The 19663-nt window shown below is 34.1% G+C and overlaps 1 protein-coding gene and 1 non-coding gene across 2 annotated transcripts; both read right to left on the reverse strand.

The window, feature by feature from the left end:
• Positions 1-853: 853 nt before the first annotated feature.
• On the reverse strand, positions 854-926 carry TRNAF-GAA (transfer RNA phenylalanine (anticodon GAA)). Its single transcript has one exon. It is a non-coding gene; the product is annotated as a tRNA-Phe (tRNA).
• Positions 927-13085: 12159 nt separating this feature from the next.
• RpL35A (ribosomal protein L35A) lies at positions 13086-17385 on the reverse strand. The gene is made up of 4 exons (XM_090120113.1): positions 17270-17385; positions 16829-17052; positions 14272-14502; positions 13086-13145 (listed from the first exon to the last, which is right to left on the reverse strand). Exons 2-4 carry the CDS (start codon positions 17048-17050, stop codon positions 13122-13124), a joined length of 477 nt encoding a protein of 158 aa, XP_089976239.1. The 5' UTR covers positions 17051-17052; positions 17270-17385; the 3' UTR covers positions 13086-13121.
• Positions 17386-19663: the final 2278 nt, after the last annotated feature.

Below are 19663 nucleotides of genomic sequence, written 5' to 3' on the forward strand. Positions count from 1 at the left end.
GACAAAATAGACTTCTTTTTCATAAATAATCTTTGGCACCATCAAATTTTATCTACGTGTAATCTTCTTAAGTTCATTGTTTCCCACACGTGCACTAATTTTTCTCATAATATCTGTGGTTAATTTACAAATAAATATAATGAAGTCACATGTTCAGGTCGTCGTAATGATCGTCAGCTAATTAGTACAAATAATAACCGTATCTACGTCATTCATTATTATTACGATTAAATACGGCCAAAATCAAACAATGGAATATAGGTACCTATTTGAATAGGAATCAGCATTATTTATAAAAACTTGATGGTAATCCTTCGTAAAACAACAATTGATTATTTTAAAAGAAACAAAAGAAAGACATTAAATTAATTGCTAGATCGCAAAAACTCGTCGTCGTTAAACCGAAAAATAATAGGTACCTAACTTTTTGTAGTAAGTACATAAATAGTTACCTACTATTTGATACTATGCTATTTGGTGTGCGTGCCGTGTGACAATTCTAACAATATCATACCTACATGCAAATAAGTTTTTTTGTTATAACAAAATGCATGGACAATTTATAATTAAAAATAAAAGTAAAATTATTGTGAGTAAACTTTATTAAAGGAAAATAATATGCTGGGAATAGAGAAAAACAAGGAAAAGAATAAACTCATCCCTAATATTATGAAGGGAATCCAGTAGGGAGGAAATATCAGTGTTCTACGATATTTTGTTTTACCAACATTTTAAATTTTTACCTCACACCAAGAATTTTTTTCATGATCTAGGAAAATGTATCTACTTATAAATATACCATCACTACGTATATAACTTACATGCACTAAGTTAAAAAAAATAAAAAAGTAATTGCCGAAACCCGGGATTGAACCGGGGACCTTTAGATCTTCAGTCTAACGCTCTCCCAACTGAGCTATTTCGGCGATGACAATGGTTCTTAAAAATACCACAAAACAATCCATACTAATATTATAAATGCGAAAGTAACTCTGTCTGTCTGTCTGTTACTCAATCACGCCTAAACTACTGAACCAATTTGCATGAAATTTGGTATGGAGATATTTTGATACCCGAGAAAGGACATAGGCTACCTTTTATTGCGAAATATGTACCACGGGCGAAGCCGGGGCGGACCTCTAGTATCATATAATTTTAATAAAATAAAATAAAAATTAAATGACGATAAGAATTTAATTTAATACTTATTAAAATCTAATATTTTATTTTGTATAGCCTAGTTAACTACTATTAAATTTATCGTCACTGTATTTGGAGATTATGTATTAAAAGTTTGCTGAATGTATTTTGCGTTAACATAATATTATGTAGAGATAAGATAAGAACGCTAGGTAAATGGATAAATATTAACATTTTTGTTTACAGCAATATTGTTTTTTAAAATTTATTGTTTTTCTTTATTATTGTTTTTGCAAAATAAATATATTCTGTTAAAAACAGTAGCTTTTTTCTAAATTCACAACTTGTCATCACTGTATGATAATGAGTTTTATATAATGATGTTTTTTTTATAGCAAATAAGAGCCAACGGTGAGGAGGCATGTTTTTATATTTTTTGGCAAAAACGTCAACCATCAAAATCATTGTTCAACGTTCATACCAAGTACCAACACTTGACAACTATTCTAAAAAATCATAATTCCAAGCATTTGTAAAGGAAAACCCGACGATCGTAAAAACAAAGCATTTATATACAAAACCATTAGGTATATACAAATAATGATTTACTGGGATTACCCTAACTTGATAACTTCAACTACCTACAGTTTTTGCTCACCATCACAACCATGATTGATGACATTCAATTTACATACCACTTACCAAAAGTCAGTGTTTGATTGGATAAGATTTTTCAAGTGGATTCAGTAATTAACAGCCGTGATAATCAATATTCGAGTATTTTCAACACGTGCGTGCTATTGTTAAATATATGTATAGAAGAAGAGCGTCATGAGCGAACAAATATTTTGAAACTATTTGCATAGTTTTTTAGAAATTTCAATAAGCGTCTGCTAAGTTTTATTGCGCAGTATAAATCATATTAAGCTTGCAAAGTAGGTATTACAGAATTTATGTATTTATAAAGGATTTAGGTAATAAGTCAACTCGTTGATATTCTATGTGTTAATTTTAGTGCTAATTATTGTCGAAGTGTAGTTCTAAAATTTGCCATCCTCATCTTAATCAATTAAACACATTAAAACAACAAAAAAATCTCAGAACCAAAACATTAAACGCAATAAAAATATTCTTTGAAACCATATTTCGTTAATTGCCGCGACATTTGCGTATTGCGAAAAACTATTTTAGGAAAAAACATAACAAGAATGGCCTTAGCAAGTTCACTGGCACGCAGTTGACAAGAATAGCAAACGGATGCTCACAATTGTCCGTCATCAGCTCTCATCGATTAAGGGACCCTGGTAAATGCTTCCTGAGCTCTTTGATTACCCTTTGCACTAATTGGAGAGGCAATATGACTCGCAGATCAAGTTCAGGCAAATTGCTGACTTTCCTGAATGTGTAGCTATATTTGGACGAACCACCCTCTAACAAGAACAATATGTTTTTGAAATTGATTAGCAGCTAGGTACTGTAAGTTAGAAAGTAATTGCATGTAACTATGTTTAATCATGAGAACATCAATATTTTACTTTTTCACATTAAAACATTAGGATGGAGTGAATGAAATTTTGTCTACATATAGGTAGGATAGGTAGATAGATACCTGTAGACAAATATGGATACCTATATATACCTCGGGCCTAGTCTAGCTGTAGGTAGTTTAAAATCTAAATAATTTATAACAAATACCTACAAAAAAATACTGTATAATTATAGCAATTTAGTTATTTACGAATTGCATAAAACGCAAGATGCAAATCTAAAACTACAATGCACTAATACTCATGTCCTCTATTTAGATGAAACACCTACACTTGAGAATAGCAAAGTCGCAGGATATAGGTAATTGGGGCAAGTGCCCCATTAGTAAGTACTAATCCTAGTGCATCCTTTCCTTGATATGGCTGTAAAATGCTGCTCATATTTTTTCTAGGAAACTTTTTTTACTATGTAAATTACATTGTAGGTATATGAAGAGCCCCAAGAATTCATTCCTAAAAAAAATGCTTAAGTAAGTAATATTTACTTAAGTATGATGACATAAATTATAATAAGAACGACCAAGCAAATAGTTTTTCTTATTGAACACTATATTTTGGCTCGTTAAGCCTAATAACAAATTCTGTGTATTTTTCTTTTAGGAACAAAATGAGGACATAGTTATCCTTTGTAAAGATACAACCTAAAATATTATCTTTCAATTGTTACATGTACCTACATCAATTTATTACAAAAGAAACATTAAAATCGACTGATGTTACAATAAACATGCCAAAATATTGTCGTAATTGCTATTCCCTCTATATGTAAGTTATCTAAAAACATCTAGATAGGTATTCTGTGAAAGAAGTAAACAAACGACTGCTATCATTCAGAACAATTGACAATTACCTTGTTACGAATTATTATTCCGTCCACGTAAGTAGAGTACTTCTATGAGACATTCTAATTTGCACAAATAAATATAAAAAGAATCATTAGAAATTCAAAATATCCTATGATAAATCTATAAACAATACAATAATTCTTCTGTTAATCTTTTAATTGCTTCTTAGTACTTTATCAGAACATCCCAGCATCTCTTTCTATAACCATTCAACCTTTTCAAACGTCATAGTTTCAGTACCGTAAACAGTAGATACAAAACATGGAAGTAATACATACATGATACAAAGTAATAGCACTATAAGGTAATATAATAGCGACACGCAGCACAATAGAAGTCATAAACGTTTATACCTATCTATAGTCCTATAGTCAGATCTTATAGTGTCGCACCGTCATCACGTCTACACTGTTTTGACACTATTGTCACTAAATAACTTTGTTGTAAGTGTGGTGTATGACGAATTCTACCTATACCCGTGGCCCTGTCGTTGATGCGACTTGACGGTACACAGTGGGGTTTTGGTCGGTAGAAATCGGACATAACCAACGGCCTCTCCCCCGGAGGCCGTGGGTTGCAAGATTTCCCCACTTACAAAAAAAAAGTGTGGTGTATAATAGGAGGTTAAATATTTCAAATTGCCTTTCATTTATCACTTTGACTACTTGTTTTCAGTAAATAGGTACTAGGCACTTTTTCGACAAGGAACCAAAGGTTCCGCAGTTGTAACGACTAGGTACTGAAAGATGTCTGATGATGATCAACAGAGATTTATGATCGTCTTGTCCATTGACGATTATTGAAACAGATGTATCATCATCTGGATTATTTAAAACATAACAAAAATGTATATCAGGGTCAAATAATATTTGCGTAATAAAATAAACACCATGTAGATATTGAAACCAATACATAAATTATATAATGTGTACCACAATAGCTAATTCATACGACGTAGATATGTCCATCACAATAACGTCCCTTGTTACAATGCCTCTTGTGATTTTCGGGTACCTAGAGGTCTAAATAATATTACAATCAAAATTACACAATCTAGGTACACCTGTCGCATATCTATTATAAAGGATGCATATCTATTATTCTTTTATATAAAAATGAATCGCAAAATGTGTTGGTATTTGGTAAGCGCATAATTTGAGAACGGCTGAACCGAATTCGATAATTCTTTTTTTATTATATTCCTTGAAGTACGAGGATGGTTTTTATGTAGAGAAAACGTAAATATGTACCACGGGCGAAGCCGGAGCGGACCGCTAGTACAGGATAAAAGCGTGAACAGTAAAACAGTTTAAATTATTTATAAAAAAAAAACAGTTGAAAAATGAAACATTACCAAAAATATTTTAAATTTTTAAGCACTAAGTAATTATTTTATTTGCGTTTTGTGAACACATTGCACATAAAAATGTCATATTAATTATGTTAAAGAATTTAGCAGAACAGTCATGTGGATGAATCGATGGTGTGAGATTAATTAATTAATTAACCTTGCTTAGTTTATTTCTTTCTAAAACCAAATTGTCGAATAAAAATATAGAATGAATAATAAGTATGCTTCCTTCATAAAAAAACCCACAATTATTGTTTTAAAGGAAAATAAGGCGCCTCGTTAATACTTTCCAAATAGAATTGAAAGACAAGGAAATTAAGAGTTATATTAGCCACTCAGGCGCCAAATTATTTTTTATAACGCCCGTGCCGTCAAACAATATTATTTTCCTTTACAATTATAATATTTGAAATGAAGATCTAGCAAAGGCTTCTTTGATGTCAAAACGTGAGAGAGATGAATACAATACTGCAGTCGTCTATTTCATCGGTACGTTTATCTTAACTAGTAGGAGCACGCGGCTTTCCCAATAATTTATGAAACATCCGACTAAACGAATAATATTATAAAGCTGAGGAATTTGTTTGATTAAAAAGGCTAATCTCAGGTACTGAATAATATTTTTGTGTTGGATAATACTTTTTGTCGAGGAAGGCTGTTTTTCAATCCCGATTCAGTCCGTGGGACGCATTTAGTAAGTGTAAATTTTTAAGAAAATGGCCGGAAAATACATAGCTTTATTTATCACCTATACCTATGACTATGGCCTTTCTTTTAATTCCCAAAGTTCACAATTTAGGTACAGACATTCGAGGAAGCTAACTGTTCAGTATGATTATTAGATGCTATAAAGTAAAATGAAGCATAATTGTTGCACGTTCGCAGAAAATGTCAGCACAAAAGATTACATTTTCTATGAATCACTTAAAGTACAATTTTAAAGCATATTTAGATGATTCATGAAGTCAACAATAAGCGACGGATAGGATCTAAGTAATCATGTTACCCATCCATACTAATATTATAAATGCGAAAGTAACTCTGTCTGTCTGTCTGTTACTCAATCACGCCTAAACTACTGAACCAATTTGCATAAAATTTGGTATGGAGATATTTTGATACCCGAGAAAGGACATAGGCTACCTTTTATTGCGAAATATGTACCACGGGCGAAGCCGGGGCGGACCTCTAGTATAGCATAAATGTGTTGTATTGTCAATGTTAACTATCTATAAAATAATTCGCACGGATAAAGACAATAAGTTTATAATATGTTTCAGTTATTATAACTACCTTACCTAAGGCTAAGTAAGTAATATGTTTACAGAATTTATTTTAGTCTGATAAGTTTTTGTATTCTTCTTTGGTCACTTCATTATTTATTTTGTAAATCATTTTTGTTGTTTGTGTCATGTAAATCATAAAATTTAATTAAAAAGTATACCTACTCTCCTATTTGTGACGCAGTTCTTGGGTAACGATATTAATTAATAACCCGTAAAACTGCAACTAACTAGGTACCTACATAAATTTAGTTAACATTGATAATGATAACAAATGACCATGTTCTTAAACTTGAAACGTAGGTAGGTAGGTACCTAAGTAGGTATTATATAATATTCCTGGTTGTGAGCACTATATTATATCTTAGATCTAATAATAATCAACACTTAGGTAGATTAATTGGTCGTGATGCCTGGCTCTATAATTACTGATCACAACTGCTGAAGCATGTAATACGATAATTTAACTATGCCTCTTTAATATAACATATAATATTACTTGACGGCGCATACTTTTTTAAAATAAGCGAAAAGATTATACTTGAACATGAAGTGCTATTGCAATCAGTGCAATTTTCGATTAAATTTAATAAATATTAATCTTATATATAAAAATGAATCGCAAAATGTGTTGGTAAGCGCATAACTCGAGAACGGCTGAACCGATTTCGATAATTCTTTTTTTATTATATTCCTTGAAGTACGAGGATGGTTTTTATGTGGAGAAAACGTAAAAACGTAAAAGATGTACCACGGGCGAAGCCGGGGCGGACCGCTAGTAACTGATAAAATCAAATAAATATAAAGTATTTTACTAAATATAAAACAAAAAGTCGACGCAACTTAGGTACATAGCGATCACTTGGTTCGGGCCTACGTGTGTTCATTGATTCACAACTTGCAAGTGACGTTATACAAGACGCTAGTCGCTACACATGGATGACAAGCGCTGGCGCCGGAAAATAACCGGAAACGCCTGGAAAATATCCGGAAAATGCGTGGAAATTTCCGGAAAATCCCTGGAAAATATCCGGAAAATGCGTGAAAATGTCCGGAAAATGTCTAGAAAACATCCGGAAAATCCCCGGACAATGCCTGGGAAATGCTCGGAAAAGTCTGGAAAATATCCGGAAAATGCGAGGAAATTTCCGGAAAAACCGTGGAAAATCACTGGTAAATGCCTGGTAAATATCCGGAAAATGTTCAAATATCCGGAAAATGTGAAAATATCCGGAAAATGCCTGGGAAATTCCCGAAAATAACCGGAAAATGCCTGGAAAATATCCGGAAAATGCGTGGAAATTTCCGGAAAATTCCTGGAAAATATCCGGAAAATTCCTGGAAAATATCCGGAAAATGCGTGAAAATGTCCGGAAATTAACCGGAAAATGTGTGAAAATGTCCGGGAGGAGCGTGGAAAATGCCTGGAAAATCCCCGAAAAATGCCAGGGAAATGTCCGGAAAATGTCTGGAAAACATCCGGAAAATCCCCGGGAAATGCTCGGAAAATCCTCGGACAATGCCTGGGAAATTCCCGGAAAATAACCGGAAAATGCCAGGGAATGCTCGGAAAAGTCTGGAAAATATCCGGATAATTCGTGGAAATTTCCGGGAAAACCGTGGAAAATGCCTGGAAAATATCCGGAAAATGTGTGAAAATGTCCGGGAGGAGCGTGGAAAATGCCTGGAAAATCCCCTAAAAATGCCAGGGAAATGTCCGGAAATGTCTTGAAAACATCCGGAAAATCCCCGGGAAATGCTCGGAAAATCCCCGGAAAATGCCTGGAAGATCCCCGGAAAATGCCTGAGAAATGTCCGGAAAATGTCTGGGAAATGCGTGGAAAATGCCTGGAAAATCTCTGGAAAATGCCAGGGAAACATCCGGAAAATCCCAGGGAAATGCTCGGAAAATCCCCGGAAAATGCCTGGGAAATTCCCGGAAAATGCCAGGGAAATGTCTGGAAAATATCCGGAAAATGCGTGGAAATGTCCGGAAAAGGCGGGAAAATGCCTGGAAAATCCGTGGAATATGCCTGGGTAATGCCTGAAAAATATCTGGAAAATGCGTGAAAATGTCCGAAAAAAGCGTGGGAAAATGCCCGGAAAATGCTCGGAAAATCTCCGGAAAATATCCGGAAAATGCGTGAAAATGTCCGGAAAGAGCGTGGAAAATGCCACTTCAAATTTGCGAAGTAATTAAAGCAGAAAACCAAAAAAGAAAAAGAAAGCTAAAATCTTTATATTTCTCGATTTATTTGTAAAAATTTATTAAGTACGGTCATTTTACTCATTAGGTTAAGTACTTACTTTCGATATCAGTTTAAAGTTTTTTGTTATCTGTAATACTTACGGAAAAATCGCCTGTGCACACTTAACGATTACACTCTGTATACTTACTGATATTTTCTTTCAGTCCATGCAAACAACGACCATCAGAATCATCAAACATTCTTATATGGTAAATTAACCACCAACAAAATTATTTATGACGACGGCGGTCTTCAAGTATTCTTTTCCGCCAATAATGTACGTACCTAACACGTGCTAATTTGTCTCCCCGACGACAAAAGAGGTGCTAAATCATAGCAGTAATAACCCATAGTGGCCAGCACGACATAAAATGTGATTTTAATGTAAAATGTTACATCTCACCAACCTCACGTGGCATCCAACACGTGACGGTATTTTACGATTCGCACAAAGGTTTTAACGAAATAATAGCCGTCCGCCGCTGTTATATATAACCGAGAGTTATCAGATTTTATAATTAATGTCATCTTATGAAAGGTTGGGAGGGCTTACATTGTATTATGAATCGGTTGTTTATTAGCATCATTTATATAACATTGGCCAACATAACGTAAGTTAATTTTACAACATAGATTCTAGCGCAAAAATGAGGGCCACCTTAATATCGGTTATTATCCTTAGGTGAAAGGCCAGGGGAAGTCGTAGCAGGTTACATAAATATCATAGTTCACTCGAGCACAGCTAATAGCGTGAAGCAACAGACATGGAATATGAAAGCTGCGTAACAGAGCGTTGTGGCGTTAATATGCACTGATGCACGTCACTCCACTACTAATGGGGCCGTTCTGCTCAAATAGTGGGTGTCTGCTCACTGGGGTGTAGTGATAATATACAGGAGCTGTATGATGTATCATACTTTAATCATAACTCGACTCTACTACTTACCACCGCACCAGTTTAATAAAGTTGTTATCTATGGTACGTAGATACCTTATCATAGGTAATAGGGGATAGGAAGGGAGATATTAGTCATTACATAATATAATTAGTTTAAAACTTTATAATTAAATATAGAATGTGATGCCAAAACTACAAAATCGATAACACTTCGAAACCATAAATAGTTCCATGTTATTTCTAAGTATTATCATAGTAGGTATTATATTAGTTATCTGTGGTATTATTTAACATCATCATTTTCAAATATCATTATTTTACCCGGTATAACATAGTAACAGATAAATCCAACATTACTTTGTTAATTTTAAATGTTTATCTACAAACAATAAACATCAAGCGCAGCTTAAAAACAAACGCTTTAATTTTATTCATGAAATAAACCTACCTACCTACATACCTATATCTGAAATTAAATCGGTTAATAAAGCGATTAAACATCATTATTTATGCAATGATTGTTCAAAACATTACCAAATACGCAGTAAATCATTCAATATTGGCAGTTGCGTGTGTTGATATGATTTTAATGCACGCATATGATTGACCTTACAACAACCTTACCTACAAACATGCAGATGCCAATTGCACTAATGCAGATAATGCAACTGTTTAGATTATCTAGTATGTAAATTCATTTTGCAGTATTATTAGAAATGTATGCATGTTAACTGTCTGTTTTTACGTTTTCCCGCATAGACTGCAGAACAGAAGGTTGTCGAGACCTTAGATATAATGAGTAACGGTCAATTGAATCTTGATGTTGTTTCATTTAAGTATATGGTGTAAAAAATCAATGCCAGATTCCATTGAACAGAACGACGGCTATCGTTTACATCTGGAACAATAATCACAGCAGTCTATTATGTTGTTTAATACCTCAGCGGGGTAACAAAGCCAGTGATCGATACTACAACCGTGTCACGGTTGGCGACCCACTTTCCTTTTACCCTGGATGTAAGGCATGGGCAATAAATACTTAAATATTTTCATAAATACCATTCGATGTGGTCACGGTCAGTCGGCATGCAATCGGAAACATATTTCTCTGAACGAGGTACAATTAAATTGGGTCACTAATCATTCAAGGCTCTAAACGTTATTAATAATGGACCATTAATATACCTACTGTTATACGCAGACTGACGCAGACCCATGCCTACATGCATGCATGTTTCCACCATTCCACCTTATAATATGTTTCGCCTTGATTCGCTAGAGTCTAGACTAAGACAACTTAAAAAACCGTCAAAAATAGATTTGTAAAGAACAGCGAAAAAAATATAACTTTGAAACTGAATTATATTTCAGTTTCCAGATTTAGGATTCACCCATTTCATTTCTAGTTTATGAAAAGACTCTTTCCTTGTCATAAAATAATATCTTAAAAGTATTTTAATATTCGCTTTTGTGTTTCAAAGGTTCTCAAGAAGGCAAAATTCTGATTGCATTATTAAGTACCGAGTAGCGGCGCAAGCTGTAGCAAAATATTCTTAAAATAAATTCTCAAAGACGGCGCCGGCACTCAATCTAAACCGCGATAAGGCTGGACATGACTGATGATATCGAAACGTGGGGCAACACAAACACTGTTAGACCTCTAAGCAAACCATGCAATTCCTTCTAACCGATAAGAACAGGTACTTTGGCCATTCATGTTCGTAATTTAAAATTTTATTTTACATTAATAATTTACTTTAAAAATGGAGAAATACTGCGTATAACAAAACAACACTAGTCTAAACTTTTATAGCTACTGGCAATTCTACTCCTGTCACACACTAAAAAGTTATCGAGTTGTGCGTTTCTGATATAAATCTAAATTAATACCTAATTTATAATAACTTGCTGGTTTAGTTACTATTTTTGAGTACTTAAATACTTTAAATAGGAAAATAATTTTACGAATAATACGTTACATAGCTTACACCTTGGCCACGGACACCGGCGGCGCGACCGACGGCGCGACTGGCGGCGCGGCAATTCGCGCGGCGCGGTAAGCATGCCACGGGCAGTTGCGTTCGCCGCCGCGACCAGTGTAGACGAGGAGACGAGATGGCTTTATCAAAGTTAGCTCGACGTTGTTTGGAGAGTAGCAGCTTTTTTGCTCAAGTTTTAATGTTTGGAAGATATAGTGGAGTACACGAATTAAATAGAAATCGTGTTACAGACGGAGAATTCCACCAAAAATATGAAAAATATAGGCATGATGAAAAATTATGTTGCGGGTGGCTAGACTTCCAAATAGCTGGTCTAGCTAGAATTTCTGCAATAAAAGCTTCCGTCTCCATTTTCGCGAAAAAAAAACAAACTATTTTAAATTAAGTTCGCTCCGGGAGTAGTCGCCGCGTCTGCCGCTCGACTCCGTGGCCTGCGCCGTAATAACTCATACATTTGTTTCGATCGCTAGTCGTGCCGCGCGATTCGCTCGGGGAAATTCGCCGGTCGTCTCGCTGGTCGCCGCTGCGCGTGGCATGCCCAGTACATTTCCATACATTTGATTCATTCGCAAGACGCGCCGCCAGTCGCGCCGCGCGAATTTTCGCTATAGCGAATTGTCCGTGGCCAGCACGTTAGGTAGGTACTTATCAAACAAATGACTGCGGATTACGATTCTGCGCCTTAATGGCATAATAAATGAAATAACACCAATTTTGCTCAATCACTGGGAATCATTAGTATCTATTGTTGTAGGGGAAATACCAAATCCAGTTCACAAATTAGAATAAGTAGCTTGCATACCTAAATAGAAAAATATAAAATTTATAGAATAATGCTGAAGATAAAATTAAGGAAGATAGAATCTAGTATGATAATTATTTTTCTTTTTAACTAAACCACATTCAAATTGACAACAAATTGGCTGCAGGTGGCTTGTATGGTATATAAAAAACCGGCCAAGTGCGAGTCGGGCTCGCGCACAAAGGGTTCCGTAGCAGCAAATATAATAAATTACAGTTAAATCAACCTATCTCAAAAACTATAAGAGATACTTTGATCAAACCAAAAATCGTTGAAAGAGTTAATTAGCATGCATCACCTCTATTTTTTTTAGAATTTTATACCCCGTAGTTATAAAAATAGAGGGGGGGGGACATACTTTTTACGACTTTGAGAGCTGATATCTCAAAAACCGTTCACTTTAAGAAAAATGTTTTTTAGAAAACTTTATATCATTTTAAAAGACCTTTCCATTGATACCCCACACGGGTATGTACATCAAAAAAAAAAATTTCATCCCTCAGTTACATGTATGGGGGGCCCCACCCCCAATTCTTTTTTTTACTATTTAGTGTCATATTTTTGTAGCGGTTCATACAACACATATTCCCATCAAATTTCATCACTGTAGTACTTATAGTTTCCGAGTAAATCGGCTGTGACAGACGGACAGACGGACAGACGGACAGACGGACATGACGAAACTATAAGGGTTCCGTTTTTGCCATTTTGGCTACGGAACCCTAAAAATTGACAGTCTTAACTTACTATAATATGTAATTAACGTGAGAAAGTATGCAGCAGACTTATTTTTATAAATTATTCATCATAACATTAAAATCATCCTTTATAATACTGTTTCATCTTATTAACAAATGAAGGTATATTTTTCTTATCCCGGATGTTCGACTTTCCTACCTATCAACAAAATGCTATTCATAATCAATTATTTCATGCTTAAAATTACGATTTCATTGAATAAAACAAAATATTTTGGATTTTATATTTTATTCTTACATTAAGGTGTTTAAATCCTTGATGGATACATCATCTGAAACAAAGAAAACATACAGTTAGTACATTTAAAACATCAAAAGAAAACTTTTAAAATATTGCAATAATATCAGTTGGATTTTGTCCACATTCAATTCAGGTTTCAAATGTCTAAGCATCATTTAGAAGAATAGTATATCTATGTTATATAGAGAAAATCCTTATTCATATGAAATTTTTCATTAAGCTAACTAATGGACTAGTAAAGATAATTCTAACACTGAATGTAAATTTGGATTTATTACTGAAATAGTGGCTAGATATTGGCACTGGTTCTAATGAAAGCTAAATATCTAAGATGCATCTATTTCCACAAATCAATCTATAGGGAATGATTTTTGATATTAACCAACAATACTGATTTGTACGCCACTTCAATATTATTGGGTTCTCTGTCAGAAATTGCTTAAAGCAATAAGACAACCCCCTTTACATGTTATTTCTTGTTTCTTGTATTGTTATAATGTACATATTTAGTATGCAATAAATATAAAATTTTCACTGCTTACATAAATTAATATCCACAAATCACTTATAAAATATCTTTACAAGAATATGTTATTGATAGAATATAACATCCTCCTTTTTTTTGAAGTCAAACAAAAATTTAAACAAACAATACTACTGATTTAATAAATTCATTCCCTATGACCTGTTCTCTAAATCTTATCTGAATGTTATACCTAAATTACTTACGACATTGACTTTATTTTAGAAAATGTAGTAGCTCAATTCAATTCAGAAAGCAGCAACTTGAGAAAGCAGCAAATAATATAACATACATAAATACATAGACCTCATAGTGAAGTCCCATGTTCCCTAGTGGGGTAAGGGGCAGATGCATTATACATCTGTTTCACTGATCGACAAGTAGGTGATCAGCCTTGTGTGTCCTACCAGACCGAGACATTTTTTTTTCTTCGTCTCCACCAGGAATTAAACCCAGGACCCCCCAGAGAATTTTCTATTGTGACTGTGATTCCAGGGGCTGAGGCATTAAAGTAGATATTAAACTATTTTAAGCTTTTATAGGTGCCATCGTTCACAAAGTTTTTGTATCTGTGTTTTTTATTGTTCCAAATAAAGAATTTTGGATTAAAAAAAAAATTTAAAAAAAAACTCACCACACGTATCCTATGTCCCATAGCTTGTGCGGGCAGGTTGGACTTGAAGCGGGCTCGCACGCTGCCCGAGTTGCCGTGCGGGCGCGTCACCTTGCCCCAGATCGCACGCAGCTTCGTCTTAATGCCGCGCGGCCCTCCGCGGATGGGGGTGCGCTTCTTCGCCTTGTATACATACACGCACTTCTTGCCCGCGTAGAAGATCGCATCGTCGCGCGAACGGGCACCTTCAATCTGGAAATTGGCATGGTTGAATGTAGTTTTGTATGTTTTTGGGATTATTTTATGTAATGGGAAGGTAATCAGTAAGATTTTGTCCACATTTGTGTTCAGGTTTCAAATGTCTAAGCATCATTTAGGGCTTGTTAGTTTTAATATTGTTGGTAATGTAACAAAAAGTAATTTACTCAATTTGGTTTTTAATAATAATAATTTATTCAAGCAACCAGGACTCGTTATGTTAGTAAAAATAATACAATTTATATTTTTGTAACTGGAATAATAATATGTTGATATTTTATAACAACAAAACAAATTAAATTCAAATTTCAAAAAACAATACAGAATTAATAAATAAACTTTCCAGGATTTATGTATAGGAATATTGCTATACATCTTAATTCAGACAATCATGTAATCACTCACTCACTATTATTGTCTAAACTTAACTTAAGCAACATAACTTGTTTTGAAAGTGATAATACAGTAATAATGAAATATTTTAGCCTGTTTTAGTTCAACATCCAAAGATTTACATGAACCGTTTGTTATTGTACCTAGTAATGGTTATCATAAGTAGAACTTTGCAATGTTACTTGGCAGAATTGCGTTATAAGCTACAAATGAAGTTTAATCATAGACTGCTGTTATTTTTATGTATTTTTTATTTATTAAATAATTTAAAACAAGTGATACTTATGAAGTGAGTTTACTTAATAATTAAAATTTAATAATAGTCTTAAAGCTAATAATCCAAGAAATGACCCCAAAAGCGTGCGGAGATTGAGTATAAGCACAAAGTTTATTTTTTAATTAATTATTATTAGACAAACACTAAACAATAACTAAACTAATGCAATGGCAGACTAAATGCTATAAAGTTAATCAATAGTGGTTTAACCTTTTAACCGCCCGACTTCAGAACAGTTGGCGTGTCCCTAGCGCCCGGCACAGTGAATCGAAAATTAAATACCTAAAAGAAAGAGGGATGTGCAATACTTAACTTTGTGATGTCGATATTTCGTTTTAATAACGACATTTGCATTTGCGAGCGTGGTTAACTAACAACTACATCTCACTAAGCTAAGTTTGCACCTCGCGTCGTTTACGTCACACTGAGGCTTAGGTAGGTACGGGCTGTAAAAAAGGATTCGCTATGACTTTAAAAAAGTAAACAAATGTTTGTTAGATTTTACTTTGCATTTGTTGTTTTTAACATTATATTATACGGGTACATGCCGCATTCCAGCGAGGTGTTAACTTAGCTTGGTGGAGATATAGGTACCTACCTACTTGAATACTACTTAGGTACCTTACGAAATTATTCGACATTTTTCGCAAGTCAGTAAAACAAAAAGTGTTTAAAAATTTGAACGATTTATTAATTATTATTTATTACTTAAACTATTCACAATAAAATCAGTCCAGAGAATTTATCGACATACGAACGTAAAACTTCATGCACAAGCACAACACTGATGGAAAATTCCAGAAGTCGGCACTCGTTTATGACGTAAGAAGCGGTCGTCTTTATCCGACCGTAGCGCAGGGCGTACTAACAAAGTAAGTTTCGGAACATGTAGGCTAGGGATGGGAACCATCAATTGAATCGATGACATTTCATATGTAAATTTACTTAATTTTAAAGGAATTAAATGAAATACTCACAAATATTTGTAAACAAATGTTTTATTAACAATTGCTGTATTTGTTTTAAAGTTAATTAGTCAGTATAACGAGAAATATTTTGATTTATGTTTATTTTTGTATCGCATATGTCCCGTCCCTCATGTCGGATTTTGTCGTCATGGGCGTTGTACATTAATACAATTTTCTAAAAATAATGTTAGTAATTCATCTAACTTTGGACATTATTTTTAGGACTCCTAATTAAGAGGCTAAAGTGTATTAAACTGTAAATGATTACTTAGTTAACTATTTGCCTAATATAAACATATTTTTGATAGAATACAGCGTAATTAAATAAAAAAGCTGATTAAACGAGCAGTGATATTTTGGTCGTAAATATACGACTCTGGCGAAATGGGCCCGAAAATATTTGTCGGATTAATCCGACGTAGGCGGTTAAAAGGTTAAAGAACAATTGCTAAATATATCATGATTTATATCAATTTGAGGTTATAATTATACATAATATTTGAATTTGAATAATCCTGTAACTTCATAAGCTTCCAATATCCTAGAGAGGTACTGTTAAAGATCTATTCTAACCACCTCTATTCTCCACAGAAATTTTACTTTATTTTCCATAATAAAACGTTCATAACCCATAATGTTTTTGTTTAATTTTATAAGATCTTTGAAGGACTCATAAACATACCTTTAAGAGTGCGGTATTCTCGTGTTGGTTTCTCAGACCACGTTTGTATCCAGTGAAGACAGCTTTAGCATACAGTCGGCCGTGACGAGGTTTGGAGGCCTTGCGTACAGGCTTCTGGGATTCTACTGGAGGCGCCGGCGCGGCATCTTTAGGGGCCTTTTCTTTTGGGGCCTTGGTTTTAGGCGCTTTGGCCTTTGGTGCTGTGGACGGCGCGTCAGCCATTCCTTAAAAATATGAACACCTAAATAAGTACACTGTCAGTTGCGAGAGGTTATGTTGACATCCCAACTTTTAATCTTAATTTATCTTTTTATCTTATATCAATCGTCTGTAATAATAGGATCACAGAAACTGAAATAGGATTGCTCTATTCAAATCAAGCTATATTTTTCGATACAATATCTATTTTATTTCAAAATTCACAAATATTTTAACACTAACCGGACACTTGTTTTTGAAGTGAAAGAAAGAAAATGTTGCCAGTTTTTAATATTTGTCTATTTTAGTAGGAAGGCACGTTTGACAAACTACCATATTCACCGATAAAACTTTTTTCTATAGTGCAGAGCTTTTGTTTTTAATTTTTAAAAATCGATTTCGAGGCGGTCGATGCGGAATTCTCTCTTTCTTAAATAGCAATTCCAGGCAATTCCCGATTCCAGTGAGGACGGATAGAATATAGATAATAGTACCCGCGTTGGTGTAAGGCGTTGAAGTTTCACATCTGAGATATGTACTAGGAACACGCGCCTTTTATTTCTTTATAAATGTTAAAAATACTATGTAATTACGATTCGAAAGTGCTACTAAATAGTAGTCTAATTGAATAAATGAATGTTTGAGTTTGAGTTTGAGTTTGAGTTTATAAGTTTATATTTATAAAGCATTTGAATACTATAAAATTTAATATGAAATTCAGATTTTACACGAATATTTTGTGCAGTATAAACTAAGATTTGCTATTTCCGCACTGCGGAATAAAATTTTGATCAGTCGTGCAACGGCGCTTTTGAGAAAATCCATCCATTTTAACACGCTTTTATTAGCTACACGTCATGAATGTTTGTATGTGACTGACTCCTTTAGACTCGATTTTGGTCTTATTTTGGCCCACTTTAAATCAAAGAGTACTATAATAATTGCTTTAAATGGACAGATTCAATTCAAACTTTGAATGTACACTTATCAAGGATCGATAAGTCGATAACTATACAATAATTTCATATAAAGAGGGTAAGTTAAACACACAGAAAGTATAGTGAAACTTCTTTATGCGCATTGAGAGTAAAATTTCAACGTCGTGTCATGGCAATATCTCAATCGTCACGTCATGGAGTAAGACGTCAGGCGACCGTCACGTCATAGAGTAAGGCGATGATTTTGGTTTCTCTTGAATCTCGCCAAAAAAGTTTCTTTCTCACATGGAAGTTACTTTTTTCACGTGTGCTCTGCGTAGGTATTACCTACGTACAATTCCGATTGCGGAATTTAATACCTACTCGAAATACCGCTTTATCATTGAAAAAAATTTCATCAATTTCATAACAGGTAAAATTGAGTCCTCGGTAGATAACAACACGCTGCAACGCGGGTCATTTGTGATACCATTCACATGTCACCAAATTGAATTCTCTAATTAATATTATTACGTGTTTGTTTAACGTTAGGAATACCATAACAGTAATTTGGGAACTTCCCAAGATTATGTTACAAAACAATGAACAGTTTCTTTAAAAAGTAAATTGCTTCACTTGAAAATTTTTTGTTAAGAAAAGTTAAAAAAATCGTAACTCGAAAAGTAGGAAAAATCAGTTAGCATACATGGCGAATATTTTGATTGCCCACGATGTGAGGATCCTAAAACCAACCGGTTTTGGACCAACCTATATACTTGAATTTAAAGTTAATTTTTTTTAAGGCAATTACACGGTTCAACGACCTTAATGATTCTGTCACTACATTTGAATTTGTTTTTTTAACCGCCCTCTATAAATATACATCGTTGTTGAAGTAAAAGTGACCAAAGATTATGGAATTGTATACTGTATCGTATTGTATCGTAATGTGTTAGTTGGTTTCTACCTAATTTATGTTTTCTCTGAGAGGCAGTAACATATTACATTTATGAATAGTAAATATTGTGTAAGTACTATGTATGTTGTAAATGTAATGTAGGAAGACTCATCTTTCAACATTAACCGTTATAAGCAAAGTCGCTACTACATGACCCATTCTGGAGACCTTAAGATGACTAAGCAAGTAATTATAAGTTCTAGAGTGGGGAACAGTTAAGAAAACACCGATTTAGAAATTAATTTTATTCAACACGGACTCTACTATATTCTGGAGACCTGATGATGGCTAGGGTGGAGAACATCTCACCTACAGAGATATAAAAGATGGAGTACACTATTTGACGTAATTCTATAGAACGGCCTCTACCATGTCATGGTGTATCGAATGGTAATGGTGACCAGGCAAATGTATTTAGCGTTCTCTGTATATCTCTTCATACCTAGTAGGAATATATGCATGCAACCTACACACACCGAAAAAAATAGGGGAACGGACAAGAAATCACGTTTTTTTCGACTTGTTATGTATTTTGTAGTTAGTTCGGGGTTAATTTTTGAAAAACTCGCATAGTTCCCGTTCCCGTGGAATTTCCGGGATAAAACCTATCCTATATTACTCGTGGATAATGTAGCTTTTGAATGGTGAACGGAATTTTTAAAATCGGTCCAGTAGTTTATGAGCCTATTCATTACAATCAAACAAACAAACAAAGTTTTCCTCTTTATAATATTAGTGTAGAAGAAATCATCGGTTCACCCA

The sequence above is a fragment of the Colias eurytheme genome, chromosome 3 (genome assembly GCF_061535395.1).
Source record: "Colias eurytheme isolate Ceu_HAF_F1 chromosome 3, ilColEury1 Martin Lab GWU primary, whole genome shotgun sequence".
Classification (NCBI taxonomy): Eukaryota; Metazoa; Arthropoda; class Insecta; order Lepidoptera; family Pieridae; genus Colias; species Colias eurytheme.